This window comes from Ursus maritimus, unplaced genomic scaffold, assembly GCF_017311325.1.
Source record: "Ursus maritimus isolate PB19 unplaced genomic scaffold, ASM1731132v1 scaffold_22, whole genome shotgun sequence".
In the NCBI taxonomy this organism is placed as follows: domain Eukaryota; kingdom Metazoa; phylum Chordata; class Mammalia; order Carnivora; family Ursidae; genus Ursus; species Ursus maritimus.
Window position 1 is genome coordinate 44,678,367 of NW_024424675.1, and position 18,189 is coordinate 44,696,555.

At 34.8% G+C, this 18,189-nt stretch overlaps 1 protein-coding gene across 1 annotated transcript in view; it reads right to left on the reverse strand.

Annotated features, from left to right (window-relative positions):
- The window catches only part of SYCP2 (synaptonemal complex protein 2), a 79,307-nt gene that overhangs the window by 44,540 nt on the left and 16,578 nt on the right, over positions 1 to 18,189 (reverse strand). The window contains exons 4-14 of the mRNA XM_040638540.1: positions 13,977 to 14,105; positions 13,088 to 13,192; positions 12,744 to 12,768; positions 10,562 to 10,647; positions 9,832 to 9,917; positions 9,531 to 9,565; positions 8,549 to 8,691; positions 8,410 to 8,462; positions 7,076 to 7,121; positions 6,432 to 6,527; positions 1,303 to 1,363 (exon numbers count right to left, since the gene is read on the reverse strand). Coding sequence (XP_040494474.1) covers positions 1,303 to 1,363; positions 6,432 to 6,527; positions 7,076 to 7,121; positions 8,410 to 8,462; positions 8,549 to 8,691; positions 9,531 to 9,565; positions 9,832 to 9,917; positions 10,562 to 10,647; positions 12,744 to 12,768; positions 13,088 to 13,192; positions 13,977 to 14,105 — 865 coding nt within the window. The remainder of the gene's footprint in view (positions 1 to 1,302; positions 1,364 to 6,431; positions 6,528 to 7,075; positions 7,122 to 8,409; positions 8,463 to 8,548; positions 8,692 to 9,530; positions 9,566 to 9,831; positions 9,918 to 10,561; positions 10,648 to 12,743; positions 12,769 to 13,087; positions 13,193 to 13,976; positions 14,106 to 18,189) is intronic.

Here is an 18,189-nt window from a genome sequence, read left to right on the forward strand (position 1 = left end):
TATACCATGTTTGTAGACTGAAATACTTACCATTGTTACAAAGTTGTTTCTCCCCATATCAAACTACAATTGTAATCATAAACCTAGCAGACTTTTTATTGCAATTGATAACTTCAAAAGACATACGGAAATACATAAGGTCTACAATTTCTAAAACAGCCTTGAAAAAACCAGAATGTTGGAAGACTTACACTCTCTGATTTCAAGACTAACTGTAAATCTACAAAAATTAAAACAGTGTGGTACTACTGGCATAAGGAATGGCAAATAGATCCATGGGATGGAGTACAGCTTCAAGAGATGAGATATGCACTGCTATCAGTCATTTGATTTTCAAATAGGGAATCAGTGAAATCCAGTGGGGAAAGCCTTTTCATCAAATAGTACTGGAAAAACTGCGTGTCCGTATGAGAAAATGAACCACAACTCCTGTATCATACTATAACCAAATGTTAATTTGAGATGGATCATAATCCCAAACATAAAAGCTAAAACCACAAAGTTTTTATAGACAAAAGAACATCTTTGTGACTTGGTTGTAAGCAAAAATTACTTAGGTCACACAAAGCAATAAGCACAATGAAAAAAGTGATCAAGTGGACTTCAAGTTTAAAGACTTCTGCTCATGAAAGACACCCCTAAGAAATAAGTAAGGAAGATGCAGATGGGGAGAAGATACACACAGAACATCTATCTATCAAAGGATTGCTACCCACATATGTAAGAACTCAAAAACTTAATTAAAAAAAGACAGCCTAGTAAAAAAAGGACAAAATATTTAAATGGATACTTCACAAAGGAATATATATCAATGGCCACCAAGCAAATGCAAAAGTGCTCAACATTTCTGGTCAAGAGGAATATGCAAATTAAAACGATCACAAGATACCACATCCCCATTGAAATGACTAAACTATATCTTGGTACCAGTCTGCCAAGTTGTAGGACTTTGCCAGCAATGTTAATACAATTCCAGTTATATTAGTGCGGGAGCTAGATGTTTTTGGATCTAATCAAACTAATTGGATAAAAGGCAAGAGCCTTGAACATATTGACAAGAAAGTGATTGGTCACAGGTTTTAGACTAGATAACGAAAAGAAGTTCAGGAAGGAGTTAGGAAATTGGGGTGGGGAAATGTGGGTTCAGCAAATATTGATGATATTGAACTATCAAATTTATGAATGTAAATATATGAAAATGTTGACTTTGTTTTCATTAGTCTATTTTTTCCCCAGAGAGCATGCAACTGCTACTCATGCGATCAGAGTCAAGAGGAGAGTTAAAGAAAACACGTTTAATACCTTCAACACTGTATATTTGTACTTTATCCTCAGGCACAGTCACTGCTTCCCACTGATGATCCTGAAATTTAAAAACAGGTTTGACCATAAATAAATAACTTACTCCTGCTTTAAATCTTCTTTAAACACCAGTTTAAAAACTTAAAAGTTATACAAACAATAAAGTTATTTTTTATTAAGTATCACTAAGTAACACATTTCTTGCTCCATGAATTGTATAATATATTACATGTGTCATATTTAATCTATCCACTTTTATAAAGGAAATACTGGTATGATTTCATAGTATAATGGTATAATTTTTGTTTTTGACCAAAAAAGGAATTACTACCATTAATATTTATTAGAGGATATCCTTTTTAAAAATGTTACCAAATCCTGTCATTTATGCCTTTGAAATAGTGTGAAATCCTATGCATTCCTCAATTCCCACTTGCTGATTAACTGTCCTTAAATTCAAACACTGAATGCATATGAATAATCACTGTATTTTCCCCTTCCCCCTTCCACAGAAATGCTTTCATTGAAAATGTATATAACAGAATAAACTAATACTGAATTCACAAAAAAAGCTACGGGAAAAATTAGATACCATTCCCAAAAGATGAGATCCTAAAACCCTCCACTAATCTTGCGAGGAAAATAGATCCCCTTCTTTTGTTATTTAAGGACAATTCATTTTACAGAAATTCACCTGAATCCTCAATCTCCTCACTAACTCCCTCCACTTCTTTGCCTTACTTGAAACCAGTCCATATGCTGAGGGCACCACTACCATTATGGCATCTCCAGTTAAGGTGCTAACTCTCCCTTACCTCAAAGCCTCAGGGTTGGGAGAAAAGTGTTGCTATCCTCTTCTCTGCCCCAAAGCTTTGAGCAGATTCTTATTTTCTATGTGTAAAAACACTTGCTCCTTTGAGGCACATTCTGGATGGTTGTTAACTTCAAAGTGATGCTTCCTGGTTTATTGCCTTCCTTTTTTTTTTATATTATGGAAAATTTCATAATTTTTATTATTTTTTGTAACTTAAATTCAATTAACATGTAGTGTATTACTAGTTTCAGAGGTAGAGTTCAGTGATTCATCAGTCTTCCATAACACCCAGTGCTTGTGACATCACGTGCCCTCCTTATAGTCCATCACCCAGTTACCCCATCCCTCCACCCGCCACCTCCCCTCTAGCAACCCTCAGTTTGTTTTCTATAATTAAGAGTCTCTAATGGTTTGTCTTCCTCTCTGATTTCATCTTTTTTTTCATTTTTCCCTCTCTTCCCCTATGATCGTCTTTGTTTCTTAAATTCCACATATGTGAGATCATATGATTGTCTTCCTTTGATTGACTTATTTCGCTTAGCATAATACCCTATAGCTCCAACCACGTTGTTGCAAATGGCAAGATTTCATTTTCTGATAGCTGAGTATTCCATTGTGTGTGCATGCGTGTGTGTGTGTGTGTGTGTGTGTGTACACACATATACCACATCTTTATCCATTCATCTGTCAATGGACATCTGGGCTCTTTCCATAGTTTGGCTATTGCGGACATTGCTGCTATGAACACTGGGGTGAAGGTACCTCTTAGAATCACTACCTTTGTATCTTTGGGGTAAATACCACTAGTGAAATTGCTGGGTCGTAGGGTAGCTCTATTTTTAACTTCTTGAGGAACCTCCATACTGTTTTCCAGAGTGGCTGCACCAGCTTGCATTCCTACCAACAGTGTAAGAGAGTTCCCCTTTCTCTGCATCCTTGCCAACATCTGTTGTTCCCTGACTTATTAATTTTAGCCATTCTGACTGATGTGAGGTGGTATCTCATTGTGGTTTTGATTTGTATTTCCCTGATGCCAAGTGATGTGGAGCATTTTTTTTCACGTGTCTGTTGGCCATTTGCATGTTTTCTTTGGAGAAATGTCTGTTCATGTCTTCTGCCCATTTCTTGACTCTATTATTTGTTCTTCAGATGTTGAGTTTGATAAGTCCTTTACAGATTTTGGATACTAGCCCTTTATCTGATAAGACATTTGCAAATATCTTCTCCCATTCTATAGGTTCTCTTTTGGTTTTGTTGACTGTTTCCTTTGCTGTGCAAAAGCTTTTTATCTTGATGAAACCCCAGTAATTCATTTTTGCCTGTTTCACTTGCCTTTGGAGACGTGTCTAGCAAGAAGTTTCTGTGGCCAAGTTGAAGAGGTTGCTGCCTGTGTCCTCCTCTAGGATTTTGATGGATTCCTATCTCACATTTAGGTCTTTCATCATTTTGAGTTTATTTTTGTGCATTGTGTAAGAAAATGGTCCAGTTTTGTTCTTCTGCATGTGACTCTCCAATTTTCCCAACACCCTTTGTTGAAGAGACTATCCTTTTTCCATTAGATATTCTTTCCTGCTTTGTTGAAGATTAGTTGACCATAGAGTTGAGGGTCCATTTGTGGGTTCTCTATTCTGTTCCATTGATCTATGTGTCTGTTTTTGTGCCAGTACCATGCTGTCTTGATGATTACAGCTTTGTAATAGAGTTTGAAGTCCGGAATTGTGAAGCCATCAGCTTTGGTTTTCTTTTTCAACATTCTTTTGGCTATTCAGGGTCTTTTCTGGTTCCACACAAATTTTAGGATTATTTGTTCCAGCTCTGTTAAGAGTGTTGATGGTATGTTCATAGGGATTGCACTGAATGAACAGACTGTTCTGGGTAGCAAAGACATTTTAACAATATTTGTTCTTCCAATCCATGAGCATGGAAAATGTTTTTCGATTTCTTTGTGTTTTCTTCAATTTCTTTTATGAGCATCCTATAGTTTTCAGAGTCAGATCCTTCACCTCTTTGGTTAGGTTTATTCCTAGGTATCTCATGGTTTTGGGTGCAATTGTAAATGGGATTGGCTCCTTAATTTCTTTCTTCTGTCTCAGTGTATAGAAATACAACTGCTATCTGTGCATTGATTTTATATACCACTACTTTGCTGAAGTCCTACATGAGTTAAAGCAATTCTGGGGTGAAGTCTTTTGGGTTTTCCACATAGAGTATCACATCATCTGCAAACAGTGAGAGTCTAACTTCTTTTTTGCCGATTCAGATGACTTTTATTTCTTGTTATCTGATTGCTGAGGCTAGGACTTCTAGTACTATGTTGAACAACAGTGGTGATAGTGGACATCCCTGTCCTGTTCCTGACTTTAGGGGAAAAGCTCTCAAGTTTTCCCCATTGAGAATGATATTCACAGTGGGCTTTTCATAAATGGCTTTTATGATATTGAGGTATATTCCCTCTATCCCTACACTATGGGGAGTTTTAATCAAGAAAGAATGCTGTATTTTGTCAAATCTTTTTTTCTGCATTTACTGAGAGGATCATATGGTTGGGAGGCAACTTTAAACATTAGATTGAGTTACCAGAGAATATCTGTATAAAGAAGCAATATTTAGGGGCGCCTGGGTGGCACAGCAGTTAAGCGTCTGCCTTCGGCTCAGGGCGTGATCCTGGCATCATGGGATCGAGCCCCACATCAGGCTCCTCTGCTACGAGCCTGCTTCTTCCTCTCCCACTCCCCCTGCTTGTGTTCCCTCTCTCGCTGGCTGTCTCTCTCTCTGTCAAATAAATAAATAAAATCTTTAAAAAAAAAAAAAAGAAGCAATATTTATACTGAACTCTAAATGGAAAGAAACTGAGATGCAAAGATGTGGAAGTTTCTGGGCAGAAGAACCAGCAAATAGAAAGATCTGAAATGGGCAAGATCTTTGTTAAATAGAAAAAAAAAAAATGAATGTGGCTGGAACATAGTAAGCACAGAGAATGGTCTGAGATGTCAGAGAGATAGCCAGGGGCCAGATCACAAAGACCCTCATACACAATGTTAAAGAGACAAAAGAAGGGTTTTTAAGCAGCCACTACATGGAGAATGGCTTTTAGGAAAGTCAGAGAATACAGTGAGAATGTACTGCTATAGAAATCCAGGAAAGAAAGGACTGTAAATATGTGTTTTGAAGGAATCCCCCTGCATTTCTAGGTTAGTTTCTAGCACATGGCAGGCATTTAACATTTATAAATGCATTTTATACTATCCCTACCATATATCATACTATAATTGCTTATTTTCTTGTTGGAATCACCCATTAGACCAAACTGAGTGAAGGCAGGAACTACATCGATCCTATTCTATCCTCTTCTCCCAAAATTAGAGTCCATTTCTAAAGAAAACCCAGTTAAAAAATATTCCTACAAATCCTGCTAGAATAAATACACCAATAAAAACTGTCAGTGATCCTGAGAAGAAGTGCTAATATTTGGAACTCGATTTTAATTAAGCATTCTATGAAGGTGCTCTAAAATAAAAAGAATTGACAGTACGTGGAAATCCTCAGGGGCATTTGCTTAATGTCTGTCTATAGTTTACCTGGAACAAAAAGCAGGATTTTACAAGAGACAGACTAAAAAGACTAAATCCTCATTAAAATATCAGCAACCACAATGAGATAAGTAAATGCAGATCAACTCTTACTTGGATTTTTACAAAGTGACTATACATCCAGACTAAAAGTATGCCCATGGACCAAATATTAAGTGGTAGCTATTTGGAAACAATGGCTCAAGAATTCTCCTCAGGTTAAAGAGAAGTCAGTAGAAAATATACCATCTGGTTGGAAGGTTTAAATATAGCTACAATATAGCACATAAAGAAATAAATCATTTCCAAATACTACCGTAAGAATCAATATCTCGCTATTTTCAAACAGAAGATTTTATGAATGGATAAGACCACTTGTCAGTATTTGTTAGAATATTTTTGAGTGCCTCTATATTTGAATGTTATCTTTTCTAGATTCCAGTTCATATGTTCATATGAATGTTAAATGTTATGTCATTAACGTGTAATTTATTTCTGAAAAATATTAGGTTAAAAAACTAGTATTAAAATCTAACATTAATTTTTCTGTTGCAATAAAATATCAGAAATAATCTTCACTTTGAATTAACTGAATGGGTTACCATGCTAATCAAAACTACAAGGTTAATATTGAAATCTATTAAAATAGCTGGAAAAATAAACATACAAAAATCCATGTTCTTAAATTAATACATTTAATACATACACATATACAAACATACAATAGTAGATGGAATAAAGCTTACATCATTATCTCCAGCAATGTAGAATGATAAAGTCTGGCTCCCAAGATTAAAATCTATCCAAAATTCCTCAAGTTTTTCATCTGAAGGTATTTGCAACTAATAAACATAAAAAAATTATTATATACTATGATTTTAAAAGTGACAACAGAAAATTATGACTATATTATACTCATGGTTGAGGGTTTTTTGTTTGTTTGTTTGTTTGTTTAAAGAAAAGAGGACAGCCAGAAGGTGAGGTAAGAGAAAGAGCAGATGAGTATTTAAATCAATTTAGAAACAATCAAAAGAAATGCTGCTTTAATACCTTACACAGAAATTAGCTAGCTCCAAAAAAATCACAAATATTCCAAGTAAAAAAAAAAAGATTGAAAATATTAGTTTGAACATATTAATGAATGGTAAATCAATAATGGGCTTGACTTAAAGGAAAAAAAAATTGAAGCGCAGCCTTTATATTTCAGTTATCCTTGGCTACAAATATGTCACTTCATAAAATGGCTCTTAGACACAGAATACTAGACCAGCTATATTTATGATCAAGTTATGACTATTTTTAACATTCTTGTCAACTTGTAACCTGTAACTCACTAGACCATGTATCAAAGTTCATCCAATAACTAAAACATGTTAAATTTAAAACTTACCTCATATTTACCAAGAAATGCTGATAAACAAGGAAACGTAAAGACCCTGAAATAAAAAGTATGTTGTGTTAAAAAAATGTTAATAAGCCTTCACGTTATACGCAACTAATGAATCATCGAACTTTACATCAAAAACCCGGGATGTACTGTATGGTGACTAACATAATAAAAAAATATTATTATAATAAAAAAATAAGCCTTCACACTATAATCTTGACTCACCATAGAAATCATGTCTAGGATCAAAAGGAAATCAGGTTGTGGTCCTAATGATTTAAATAAAATCATATCTCCTTCTAAACTAAAATAAGAGTTTAATGGAAATTTGTTTCTTTGGAAAAGTGTATTATTTTGAGGATACTACTCAACCTCCCATTCTGACTACAGTGACTATATCCATTTACTTTTTATGCTATTGACTAGGAGTAGAAATTCCTAATTTAGCTTATATTATTAAGATAGTGGACGCTCCCATAGGATTTACATGGGAAAAGAAGAGTAGAAGTGAATAATACAGCTAATAAAAATGACTGAATTCGCCAAATGCTTCCTTGGTCAGATACTTTTTATTATAAGTACTTAACATATAATCATCTCATTTAATTTCTACAACAAACATATAAGGTAGGTATCATTAGTATTCTTATTTTACAGCTAAGGAAACTGATGCAAGTAAGTTTAATAATTTGCCCAACATTAGAAGAGGGGAACCTATGATTCAAATCCAAATAACATGATTCCCTGCACTCAACCCTCATTCTGTCTTTGTTTCCTTAGTAAGTAAAGTAAACTTATTCATCCAATAAAGGTGTCCTGAGCATCTATAATATGGTGCCAGGCAATGAACTGCAAATACTGCTCGTTACTATCCAAAGTGATAATTACCTTTCATTCATGCCCATTCCTGAAATTAAATAACCTCAGAAAGAGGTAGAGTGCATTAATTATAAAAAAAGATAAATTTGTTTGCTATATGTTTTTATTCCAGTATGTGGATGAAGGAAGTAGCTCAAGGTATACTTATACTAGATTTTTATATTCCTAAAACACTAAATTTATGATAAGGTATATGTAATTCTGAAATACAATAAACTAATTTTATTAATACTAAATAAAAATGCATGTTTCCTCTAAAAAGACAAAATAAGACCAGTGGGAGATGGTCTCAGTGTACCAGCGCAGTAACTTATTACATGGTGTTACAATAAGACATTATTTTATCCCCGTGCATTTTACATCCCAAAGACCACATAAATTTTAAAAGTTCAACACTGTGTGCTCCCTCTTGAGCTAGTTCCTTATCAGTAAATGGTTGAATACTGTATTAAGTTTACCTCCTCTTGTCTCCAAGCATGCCATTTACAAGGTTGAGAAATACTCTGCAATCCTAATTTTAAAAAAAGAGACTTTTAAAAAGCATAGTAATAAAAAAAAAAAAGCCTGTCGTTAATTTGTTATTTTTATACTACTTACTGTTTCAAATTCAGAGTCTTTAATTCCTTTAAATGCATTAGCAATAAAATCCATTGAAAACCACTGACATGCCAGTTCTTGTCTTTGTTTTTCTGTAGTCATTCTGCACAGTGCTTCTACGATACCTACTTGTAAGTCATAATCTTGAAAAAAATTGTTAATGTATTATTGGAAATTATGAAAAATAAGTTTATAAAAGTCATTGTTTATAAGGAATTAGAACAAGCAAGAGAAAGGAACATATTAGTGTCATTCACTCATCTTTTGCCATTTTGTTCATATGGATTAAGACAGATCTTATCAGTACAGAAATGAATACAGCCCAAATAACAAGTTTACTAATGGAAGAAAGGAGTAAAACTTTTTTTTTTTTAAAAGGATATTTGAAAGAAACTCCTAAATAGTCAAAGACTCTGTCATTTCATTATTAGGGATGTGAATTGCTAAATAACTCATACGATAGCCTATAAATCACAGAAGCTTTTACTGTCGTATTACGGTTATAGTTATTCCAAAGTACTTTAACCAGTGGTTTGTTCTGTACGTCAATCACTACAAAATTTTCTCATATGAAACTTAGAAAAGATTGAGTTCTTTTAATAAACACGTTCTTTAAAAACAAATCTCTACGTCCCCAAAATATTAAACCTACTAATTCATAAAACATCATTTGAGGAATTTCTTAGGAAAAGTAATTCAAATATGTTAGAAAATTAAGTTATTATTCATAAATCCTCCATTAGGTAAGATTTATATTTGAAGACTCCTATTGTCATGTTTAGTTATTATTTTAGTGTCACAGATACAGATCATTTAATCACCTATTAGTCATTAAAGATTGCTTGATTGTACATAGTTTATAATTCCCTCACATAATCTCACTACATTACAATGTTAATATTATTTTGACTAAATAGGTATTATATTCTATTAATAAATTTGGAATAATTTCAAATACAACATTTTGAAAAAGGATACTTACCTCCGGCATCTAAAATCCTTTCTCCCATACTACTCCTGTAAATCAAAATAACAGATTACATACTAAACTAGTACCAATTAAAAAGCCCACATATTGGGGGAAAAAAACTTCACTAAAATTTACAATTGGCTAGTATCACAGACTTATGCAGAAAATATAGCCATAAACTGATTTAGAAATCTACAACAGTTTATCAGTTTTAATTATTAATGCAACTAATGGTTGTCTCACAGCCTTATAAAATATCCTTTAAATTCTTGACCTGAACCACTAATTAAAGCAATATAGTACAAATTATTACATGAGAATTAACATTTCTTGGTTAGAGAGTATTTTCCTGGCATCTTGAGGCATTTTGTCAAGCATAGCATTCATTTTTTTCAGAGTCTAGAAAAGAAAAAAAGATAATCCATTATATATTCAGTGGAACATTAAGTACTTACAGAAATATTCTAGGTATACAAACTTAGAAGCCTATTTTTTTTTAAGCACAGCACTTTATGCAGGAATGATGGAGAAGGGTGGAGGAAAGAATATAAAGTATAAAATGGTGAATACAAAAAAAAAAAAAAAAACACCATGAAACAAAGGATATCAAGAACAAAACATACCATGATTCCAGTTACACTCTTTGCAATAAGACATATGTTTATTACTCATAAGAACTAAACAAGCAAAAACTATTACCTGATTTATATTTGTTCTTATGGTTATATATGTACACACATACATATACTAATACAGGTTATTTTTAGCACTTAAATACTGAGAACTCCTAATATCTGGATGGTATAATTTATTTTCATACGAGCTATATGCATACATAAACACAGATGGCTATGAAGTTTCAGTAAATATTTGGGTAACATTTATTCATCACGTCAGGCAATGAATTAAGACAACAGAAATACACTACATAATTAATTTACTACCAAGAAAAAATAATTATTCATTTTGTTGAATTGCTACTAAATTTGCTTCACTCTCTCATTTTTAGGTTTTTTTAAAAAAAATCTAACAGATGACTTTACCTCCTGCTGAATACAAATATTCACTCTTGAGTCAATAACCAGGACACAGATTCGAGGCACGAAACTTTCCACTACTTGCCTTTTACCTGAAAGTGTTAAATCATTAATAAATGTGTATTTTAAATTCTTTTAAACGGCAATCTTTTCTTATATGAGTTAATGAAAGAATGTACTAGTTCAGAGAAGGCCCACTGACTGTCTTGGGCAACAGGAAACATGAAATCCAGTCCTAGTTCTCCCATTAACTAGATACGTGGCTTTGAAAAAACACTTCAATAGATTTGACTCACCTTAACTCTGGCAAAGACATAATTTCAGATTCAGCTTCTCCTTTCAGTCCCAAGGTAGCAGGACTTTTTTCAGGTGAAATAAATATAGTTCAAAAGTGGAAATTTCTATCGTGAAGTTCTTATGAAAACTGGCCTCATTAATTTAGTCATATATCGAAAGTTCCATGACAGCCATGAACACTTCTCAATATAAAGATCTAAATATCTTGAGTTTTCTAAAGTTAACCCTATTCTCAAAGAACAAGGCTTTATCAATACTAAATACATTCAGAAGAATTTGCCACATGCCATTTCATAACGCAAATTAAAAATAGTTTTAAATAATAGCAATACAACAGAAAATATACGACTTTCCAAAGTGACTACACTGAAGGTAAAAAGGAATAAAATCACTCAATTAGGTAAAAGGATGTAATTATTTACTTAAAAAAAAACACTTGGATTACTTCATATTCACTGGTGCTTTAGGGCTGTTTTCTTCCCTAAAAACTTAAGAATTTAGGCTAGATTATATGTCAACTGTAAAGCAATCAATGAAAAGGTAGCATTAACTACTATTGAAGTAAATGCAATTAAGCTTTTGAAACTTTTTGGCTTTGAAGGTAAATTGTTCCTTTCACCAGCCTCAATGACCAATCCTAGGTAATTCTTCTTCAACCAATAGAGATAAAATAATTTGTTGGACCGCTTGCTTGGCATAAAACAATGGCCATTCGCAAGTGAGGATGAGTTGTTATGTGTTCTACATACTCAAAGTTCTATCCCATTAGATAAGAGTTGGCAAATTATGGCCCACAAACCAAATCCACCCCACTGCCCATTTTGTATGGTTTTATTATTCATCAGTAGGTATTCTACGGAAATATCTGAGTCACTGAAGCAGGAGTATCAAAGTGAATTTCATTCTATTCTCATGAACTAAGCCAATGTCAAGTACCAATTACTTCAGTAATTAGCATGGGCCACAGAGTTAATGTTTCTTAATGAATTCAACCCAAAATTACAAGGCAAGAATTGTTCTTATATTAGAAACTTGTACTTCACTAAAGTCCTTTCAATGAAAGCAAGGTTATCTGAATCACAAGTACTGCCAAACTTTTATACATTTCCCAGGCTGTCAAAAATTAAAACAAGGAGTGACAACTCCATTCCCACACATATTTATAGGAGTACATTTTTTCTAAGCTCCAATTACAGGTCCTGCAGCATTTCTGGACACTGATGAAGTACAAAGGAAATTCCCATATTTCAAAATTTATTTAAATGTTCAGCTGAGGGGCTTCCACCTAGCCTTCAGATGAAAGTGATTCATTTGCAACGCAATGACATTCTAAAAGGCAAATATTAAGAATCTAATATAATTCCATAAATGCTTTCCAAGTGATGAACATGCTAAATTAAAAGTCATGCTCATGAACTGATATCAGTATTTGGCATTATCTGCATGAAAAGACATTTTCTAACGCAATTTACATAAAATCTCATTACAGATAAGCATAAAAAATGAACATTTGCAATCAATTCTGATAAGAGCAAACACTAACTCTGAGCCTTAATTAAGTGAAATGTCATCCCCTCAAAAGAGTGTTATTCTCATTAGTTGACCTATATTACAAAAACACTGTACGTATCTTGAATTGTATCAGTAAGATATCTGTGGGAATCTGTTCTCTTTCTTGTTATATAAGTACCTATATAATATCGTTGATTTCTTTTGCTTAGCCAATTATGAAGCTTAAAATGTTTACTATCTGGCCCTTTACAGAAAAAGGTTGTTGATCCCTAAATTAAATAGATTCCTAATATTAGGACAATACTCTGAGGATTGCAAAATTATACTAAAACCCTAATAGCAAGTTATTGTTTTAAAAGAAATAAAATGTTTATTATACCTTCATCATTGATGTCATGTATGACCTGAAAAAAAGTGAATATTTAATTTATAATTTATTATCTTATATTATAAACCATTATATTGTATTGATATAGTAGTAAATATTAAAATAGTATTAAAGTGACAGATCACATTTGAATTCACCATGTAATTATTTAACTTTTATTTATTAACTATTTAATTGTATTAATCAGAATAAGTGCTTTATACAATCTGAACAGACAAATCCAATCAAGTCACTAATCAATCTGTTAGGAACTTTTAGGCTCTGGACATACAGAACACAAATTCTATTTTAAATAAACACATGCTTGTAAGATTGGTTAATCAATGTGACTTTACCATCAAAAGATCAAATAAGTCTTCTATCATATTTATAACTGCCTCATCTTTTGAATTTCCTCGACTGAGAATGATCTCCTTTGATTTTTCAAACCAGGCAACCATGTAAAAAAAGAAATGTATACATTAGTTACTTTGAATTAAATTTTAATAATTTAAGAATATACTTATCTTGCATAAACAGTAAACCTAGGAATAAAGAAACATAAAAATAAAAATTCCGGTATTGTATGAAAAGAAGTTTTATGTTTTTAAACATCTTTGTTGTTTTCATTTTTTGATAACTCACTATATTTTACCAGTTTAGATGGGAATGGATGAACTAATCCTAATTCTAGGCAGAAGAACTTGATTTCCCCTTTCAAATTCCTAGTTCAGGTACATTCATTAGTAGATGAAAATAAATTATCATCATAAATTAGATTATTTTGGCATTATTACTATTTGAAAAGTTTTGGTGTTATTTTACTTTAATTAATTCACGTATTTGAGAATATACTACTTCCCAGGTACTATTCTCAGAGCTAGGTATACAGAAATAAATAAAACAAATAAAAATCAATATCCCACATTTTAACATGGGAAATAGATAATAAACGATACAAAAAGAAAAACAAATTAGACAGTAAATAGATAAAATAAAATAAGTAAAAGCCTCAGGGAGTCTTGTGGCCTTAAATTCACATGATCATCAAGGAGCCTGGTGTATAGGGTGTCCTTTTGATCTCCATCTTTGCAACATATAGCTCAGGTTACAAAAATATTTATTTTACCTAAAGTTTTATGTAAACTTCCCCAAATTTATTTTTCAACTGTTTGAACATTTTATTAGAAAACACACCTTGAATCCTATTTCCCCTCACATAAATATTACATATTCCATACTTATCTTTTGGACCAGTCCTTGTTTTATCATAGCTGTAAGTCCACCTTGCCCCAATATAGTGATATTTTTGCCACATCTTCCAAAAGAAACCAAAATGGTTGAAACTGCTTGGATATCCTTTTTATTAAGCTCCTAAAACAAAAAGTATACATTTAAACATCTGTAAATTTAAAATAGTGTGGAGCTGGCACTGTGCTAGGAGCTTTGTAATCCTCACAAATCCTCAAAGTTAGCTACTACCATCATCTCCATATTGCAAAGTACAGAAGCGTGGTTTAGAGAAGCAAGGCCTAAAGCCACCCAGCCCGTGAATAACAAACCCAGCACAAAAAATGCAGATCTGTATAAATTCAAGAAACTTTAGACTATGATACAATGAATCAGTTCCCTCCCATTCTAAAAAGCTCTACATATTTAACTAATGGAAATAAGAAATTTTTACTCAATCTTGTAGATTCATAACAAATTTTAGGTACTGGGGGAGACTGTCAATAATTACTTTTTCTCCTGTATAAAAATGCCTTACGTATAATAAATCAAGTCCAGGAGTTTGGATAATTTTGGTTTTATTTTTGAAAGCACCAAGCACTGTCCCCATAACATGAAGAATATGCTGATAGGTTTTTTAGAAAAGTTTTTCAAACTTCAAACAGGTAAACTATTTTTCCTCAGTTTAGGTAACAATAATGGTAATGCTATGTAAACACAGCTTTTTGTATGTTATATTTCGAGAAGAGTAGTCTAATATGTTATTCGGGACTATTCCGTTTTTTTAAAAGATGAGCACTTATTTATATAATTAAAAGTATGCCAAAGCCTTTTTATTCATTTTTTTCCAATGGAGTATTTCTTCTAGAAAGAGTGCAATCCCAGCCGCACTTGGCGCCGGGAAGCAGTAGCCACCTGCACTGGGGAGCAAGCGGGACTCGTGGACTGGCACCACGAGAGAGCGGACTGAGACCGTGAGCCCGGGAATGCACGTGACCGTAGCGCTCACGTGAACCAGACTAAAACTGGGAGCTCGGGAGCACGCGCGTCCAAACTAAAAACCGGAGCTCTGGAGCGCACACTTGAACCAGACTGAAACCAGGAGCTTGGGAGTGCTTGCGCAACCAGACCTTAAACCGGAGCTCCAGAGCGCCTGCGAACCACACTGAAGCAGAGAGCTCGGAAGGGCGCGCGGGAACCGGGGGCGCTGCTGGTACTGGAAACACAAAGGACAGAGACCTGCGGGCCCTGGAAGTGAGGGCTGGGACACAGGCTGTGGGTCGCACAATGTGGGACGTTGCAGGGTTTTCGGCAGCACCGACAGAAACAGAGGTAAAAAGGCCAGGAGAGCTCAGTGGAGAGCGGACTGCAATCTCTCTGTTCTGAGACAGAGGCTGGGATACGGCCACTACTGCTCTCTCAGAAGAGCCACAGAAAACTGCCAGGGAAAGCCACCAGAGAACAAAAGCCCAGAAATACCGGTTTGCATTGTGCCCATCACCATCCCCCCTCGCAGGGGACAGGGAGACTCTACCCAAACAGGGTTGCCTGAATATCAGCGCGGCAGGCCCCTCCCCCAGAAGACAGGCTGAAAAATCAAGAAGCCCACATCCCTAAGGTCCCTATAAAACAAGTGCATACTGCCTGGGTCCCAGTCAATAATTTGGGCTCTGGGCAACCCTGCAACCTCTCCTTATCAGAATGAGAAGGAGAAATCCCCCCCAAGCAAAGAAAAGACAATGAGTCTGTGGCCTCTGCCACAGAACTGATGGATATGGATATAACCAAATTGTCAGAAATGGAGTTCAGAGTAACAATGGTCAAGATGATGTGTAGACTTGAAAAAAATATTAATGAAAATATTAACGAGAGTATAGAATCTCTAAGGGCGGAAATGAGAGCGAATCTGGCAGAAATTAAAAATGCTATGAATCAAATGCAGTCAAAACTAGAGGCTCTGACGGCCAGGGTAAATGAGGCAGAAGGATGAATTAGTGAACTGGAGGATGGGATGGTAGAAGAGAAAGTTAAAACAGAAACTTGGCTCAAAAAGATCCAATCTCATGAATGTAGATTACGGGAGATTACTGACTCAATGAAACGTTCCAATGTCAGAATCATCGGCATCCCCAAGGGGGTGGAGAAAGTGAGAGGTCTAGAAGAGATATTTGAGCAAATTGTAGCTGAAAACTTCCCTAATCTAGCAAAGGAAACAAGCATTAGTGTCCAAGAGGCAGAGAGGACCCCTCCCACGGTCAATCACGACAAATCTACGTCATGTCATAGTGCATTTCGCAAGTATTAGATCCAAGGATACAGTATGAAAGCAGCCAGGGTGAAGAAATTTCTCACGTACAGAGGCAAAAATATCAGAATAACGCCAGACCTGTCTACACAGACCTGGAATGAGAGGAAGGGTTGACAGAATATTTTTAAAGCTCTATCCGAGAAAAACATGCAGCCAAGGATCCTTTATCCTAGCAAGGCTGTCATTCAGAACTGATGGAGAGATAAGGACCTTCTAGGATCGGCAGAAACTGACCAAATTCGTAACCACGAAACCAGCCCTATAGGAGATATTAAGGGGGGGGGTTCTATAAAGGTTAAAAGGCCCCAAGAATGATACAGAACAGAAATTTACAATCTATAGAAACAAAGACTTTACAGGCAACATGACATCATTAAAATCATCTCTCTCAATAATCATGCTTAATGTGAATGGCCTAAATGCTCCCATAAAACGCCACAGGGTTGCAGATTGGATAAAAAGACATGACCCATCCGTTTGCTGTCTACAAGAGACTCATCTTGAACCTAAAGATACATCCAGACTGAATGTGAAGGAATGGAAAACCATTTTTCATGCCAATGGACCTCAAAAGAAAGCTGGGGTAGCAATTCTCATATCAGACAGATTAGATTCTAAACTAAAGACTGTAGTTAGAGATACAGAAGGACACTATATTCTTCTTAAAGGATGTATCCAACAAGTGGATATGACAATTATAAATATCTATGCCCCCAACAGGGGAGCAGCAAGATACACAAGCCAACTCTTAACCAGAATAAAGAGACATATAGATAAAAATACGTTAATAGTAGGGTACCTCAACACTCCACTATCAGCAACAGACAGATCACCTAAGCAGAAAATCAACAAAGAAACAAGAGCTTTGAATGACATACTAGACCAGTTGCACCTCACAGATTATATACAGAACACTACACTCCAGAACAACAGAATACGCATTCTTTTCAAATGCTCATGGAACTTTCTCCAGAATAGACCATATACTGGGTCACAAAAGACTGAAATTATTCCCTTCATATTCTCAGACCACAATGATTTGAAATTGGAACTCAATCACAAGGAAAAATTTGGAAGAAACTCAAACACTTGGAAACTAAGAACCATCCTGCTCAAGAATGACTGGGTAAACCAGGAAATTAAAAATCAACTTAAACAATTTATGAAGACCAACGAGAATGAAAACACAATGGTCCAAAACCTATGGGACACTGCAAAGGCAGTCCTAAGGGGAAAATACATAGCCATCCAAACCTCACTCAAAAGAATAGAAAAATCCAAAATGCAGTTTTTATATTCTCACCTCAAGAAGCTGGAGCAGGAACAGAAGAACAGGCCTAACACATGCATGAGAAAGCAGCTGATCAAGATTAGAGCAGAGATCAATGAATTAGAAACCAGGAGCACAGTAGAGCAGATCAACAGAACTAGAAGCTGGTTCTTTGAAAGAATAAATAAGATCGATCAGCCACTGGCAAGACTTATTCAAAAGAATAGAGAAAGGACCTAAATTAATAAAATCATGAATGAAAGGGGAGAGGTCACAACAAACATCAATGAAATAGGAAGGATCATTAGAAACTTTTATCAACAGCTTTATGCCAATAAATTAAACAACCTGGAAGAAATGGATGCCTTCCTGGAAACCTATAAACTACCAAGACTGAAACAGGAAGAAATTGATTTTTTTTTTAAGATTTATTTATTTATTTATTTATTTATTTATTTATTTATTTATTAGAGACAGCCAGCGAGAGAGGGAACACAAGCAGGGGGAGTGGGAGAGGAAGAAGCAGGCTCCTAGTGGAGGAGCCTGATGTGGGGCTCGATCCTGAAACGCCAGGATCACGCCCTGAGCCGAAGGCAGACGCCCAACAACTGCGCCACCCAGGTGCCCCGAAAGAAATTGATTTTTTAAAC